At 30.6% G+C, this 3,768-nt stretch overlaps 1 protein-coding gene across 1 annotated transcript; it reads left to right on the forward strand.

Annotated features, from left to right (window-relative positions):
* Positions 1 to 10: 10 nt before the first annotated feature.
* LOC111026777 lies at positions 11 to 1,322 on the forward strand. The gene is made up of 3 exons (XM_022304913.1): positions 11 to 555; positions 629 to 981; positions 1,076 to 1,322. Exons 1-3 carry the CDS (start codon positions 37 to 39, stop codon positions 1,296 to 1,298), a joined length of 1,095 nt encoding a protein of 364 aa, XP_022160605.1. The 5' UTR covers positions 11 to 36; the 3' UTR covers positions 1,299 to 1,322.
* Positions 1,323 to 3,768: the final 2,446 nt, after the last annotated feature.

Genomic DNA, 3,768 nt, shown 5'->3' on the forward strand with positions numbered 1-3,768 from the left:
TTACATGAAAATTTAAAAAGAAGCAATCAGTGGTCAATGCTTTATAGAAATAGTAATAATCTTATAACACGAAATAATCACACAAATAATTATTCTGAGGCATCTATTCGTATTTTAAAAGAAATTGTTTTGGAACGCACAAAAGCTTATAATATAGTTGCACTTATTGAATTTATTGCTATAATTTGGGATAAATATTTTATCAACCGCTTGTTAGATTTTGCTTATAACAGAAGATCAAAAAGCCATTTTGAAATGCAGCTTACACGAATGTCAACAGTAGATATATGTACGGTAGTGCAAATAGATGATAATGTATTTAAAGTGCCTAGTACTAAAGACAGTAAAAAAATGTACGAGGTTAATACTACAGTTGGTTGGTGTAGCTGCTATAGTGGTCAACAAGGAGGATTTTGCAAACACCAAGCTTTTCTGAAAAAAAATTTTCCAAACTCAAAAGTATTTCCAAATTGTCCAGTAGTTAATTGTAATGATCGCTATATTCTAGCTTTGCTTGCTCTTGGTGATGAGTGTCCACCAAAATCATTTTTTGATGTAAAGTATACTATAAAACAAAATTTAATCAATTATTAGATTAATTCTGATGTGAAATTTGTAATTATTACAGGATGTCTATGAACTATCAACTCCTCAAACATCTCTGATGGAGAAAAATAACTTAGTTGAACAAACTATAACAGTTGTGTCAGAAAGTGATCAAAATAACTGTAGTGAATCAAAAGACCAACAATTACACTCACATGTTACTTCATCTAATAATGTACCTAGCCAGCAGTTGTTAAACGAACAATTTTCGAAAAAGTGGACAGAATTTTCAAACTCAATAAATAACCTTGGACTTGTTTTACAAAAAGATGTTTCAGAAACATCATTAAAATATTTGACTATTTTAACAAAAAATATACAAAGTAAAATTACTCCAACTCAAGCTGTAGACTTTGTTATTAATAGTGCTTCTAGGTAAATATTTAATTAGTATAACTATTTCATAACTGTAATAACAAATATGCAATATTATTATGGTACTTCATTTGTTTTATACTTATTACTTTAGTTCTAAACGAGGAAGACGTATTCGTGTTCAACCTACTTCAGTGGCTAAGAGATGCGGAAACTACAAGGGTACGCATCGAATTAATGCAGGAAGACCTCCTACAGAAAGTTACTGCACAGCTGGTAGACATACAATTACAAAAAAAAAAATCAAGCAGCCTAAGCGTCTTCATAATTTAACGCAATGTTTAAATTTAAATATAAATAATGCCAAATCTCACTAATAAAACAATTATAAAATCATGTATTATTTTTTTTTTCTAGTATACTACTGTTCTGCAGGTATATATTTTAAGAATTCCTGCTATTTACAATATTTGCTCTCTTTAATATTTATTAATAGTATTTAATATTTACAACGTTATCTAACTTTGTTCAGATTTAGAATATAATATAATTAAATTAAGGTGGATTATTATAAAGTTTCGATTTTATTGTATTATAATTTACTAGCTGACATACAAAATTACTATAGTCACTTAAAGTATATTTATCTGTATAAAAATAATAACGTAATAATCACGATTTGATATTTGATATAAAGTGATAAGAGTGTTATTGATATTTGATATTTTGATATTTACTATATTTTTTAATAAAAAAAATTATAAAAAAATATAAAAAAATTATATTTAGATTTATATTTAAATTATATTTAAATTATATATTAGAACACATTATATATTATCACGATTTGATATTTGATAGTTATAAAGTGATATTTGAAATAAAGTGATAAGAAAAAAGCGGGAATTCAAATGGGCCAATCAGAGCAACCCGGTTCTGAGTGTACCCACATTTGCAAAATACGCAGCCATGAATATGGTGTTGGGTTTATAGTAAACAACAGTATATTACCATTCGTTAAAAACTTCATACCACATAGCGAAAGAATTTGTACAATACAGTTGGAATGTAAATGGGGAGACATCGCAGTAATAAACTGTCATGCCCCAACCGAGAATAAAGAGGACCAATCTAAGGAAGTGTTCTACAACCAACTAGAAAGAGTTTATGATAGTATTCCTCATAGGACCAGAAAGATTATAATAGGAGACCTGAACGCAAAAATCGGTAAAGAACAAATTTTCAAACCTACAATTGGGAATCACAGCTTACATGAAATATCCAACGACAATGGAAACAAACTTATCTCATTTGCGATGTCAAAAAATATGACTATCAGTAGCTCGCATTTCCCCCACAAAGAAATACATAAACAAACATGGATATCACCTGATGGGCATACAAAAAACCAGATAGACCATGTCGTGGTTGATGAAGAACTCAAACATAGCATACAAGATGTAAGAAGCTACAGGGGGGTGAGTGGCCACTCAGACCATTTCCTAGTCAAGGTAAAACTACATATAAAACTACCAATCAAATGGAATCAAAAAAGAAAAACTTCCCGAAAGTTCGATTTAGACAAATTAAAAGAGGAACAGATAGCTAATGAATACAGAAAAGGACTAAAAGAAAAAAGGGTCAACAACTTAAACCTAAACTATCAAGAACATTGGACACAATTAAGTAAAACGATAAAAGGGGTAACAGAAGAAAAAATTGGTACAGTGAACAACAAAAATAACAAACAATGGTTCAATGAAAACTGTGAAAAAGCAATAAAAGAAAGAGATAATGCAAAATCGTTGGTGATTATGGAAAGTAGTATAGAAAACAAAAGAAGACTAGCCCAGAAACAAAGAGAAATGAAAAAAGTAATAAGAAGAGAAAAAAGAGAGTGGGAAAAACAACGGATCGAATTGATGGAAGAATCTTACAAAGATTCTAAAATGTTTTTTAGAAAAGCTAACGAAATAAGAAAACCATATAAACCAAAATCTTCAATAATAAAGAATGAGTATAATGAACTGATAACAGACGAACAAGCCATTGCTGAAGAGTTCAAAATATTTTTCCAAGAAATGCTGAACCAACCTGAAATAGAAGACCAAGGACAGGATAACGATGTATTCACAACGGTAGAACAGTATCAATGCATGCCGGGGAAAGACGAAATTAAAGAAGCAATAGAATTACTAAAGAATAACAAAGCCCCGGGTGAGGACATGATAGCAGCCGAACTCATAAAAAAGGGAGGAGAACTAATTGTTAATGATATATGGGAACTAATAAAGAAAATATGGCAACAAGAGCAGATACCAGAAGAATGGAAGGTAGCAGTAATATGCCCTATATATAAAAAAGGGGACCCAGAAGACTGCCACAATTACAGAGGCATATCATTACTCAATGCAGCTTATAAAATATTATCAAATTTTATCTTAAATAGACTCAAACCATATACGAAAGAAATAGTAGGTGAATACCAATGCGGCTTTAAACCAGGAAAATCCACAATTGACCACGTGTTTACACTAAGACAGTTAATAGAAAAACATTACGAGTACAATAAGCCATTACACCTACTGTTCATAGATTTTAAACAGGCATACGATTCTATCAAAAGAAAACCACTATGGAAAAGCATGGAAAAGTTCGGTATACCATCAAAATTAGTCAGAATGGTGAGAACATGCATTGAAGAATCAAGATGTAAAATTAAAGTAGGAAACAATTACTCAGAAGAATTCGAGACAACAGTAGGTTTAAAACAAGGGGATGCCTTGTCACCAATATTGTTTAACGTTGCGTTAGAGGAGGTTGTCAGGAAAGTTCAAGAAACAGCAA

This window comes from Myzus persicae, unplaced genomic scaffold (genome assembly GCF_001856785.1).
Source record: "Myzus persicae strain clone G006 unplaced genomic scaffold, MPER_G0061.0, whole genome shotgun sequence".
Taxonomy (NCBI): Eukaryota; Metazoa; Arthropoda; class Insecta; order Hemiptera; family Aphididae; genus Myzus; species Myzus persicae.

Excerpts from the sequence above, each read along its gene's own strand:
- LOC111026777 (XM_022304913.1), top strand. The coding sequence starts at position 37 with ATGCTTTATAGAAATAGTAATAATCTTATAACACGAAATAATCACACA. Across the intron at positions 556-628 it reads CACCAAAATCATTTTTTGAT|GATGTCTATGAACTATCAAC; the intron begins GTAAAGTATACT and ends TAATTATTACAG. Across the intron at positions 982-1,075 it reads GTTATTAATAGTGCTTCTAG|TTCTAAACGAGGAAGACGTA; the intron begins GTAAATATTTAA and ends TTATTACTTTAG.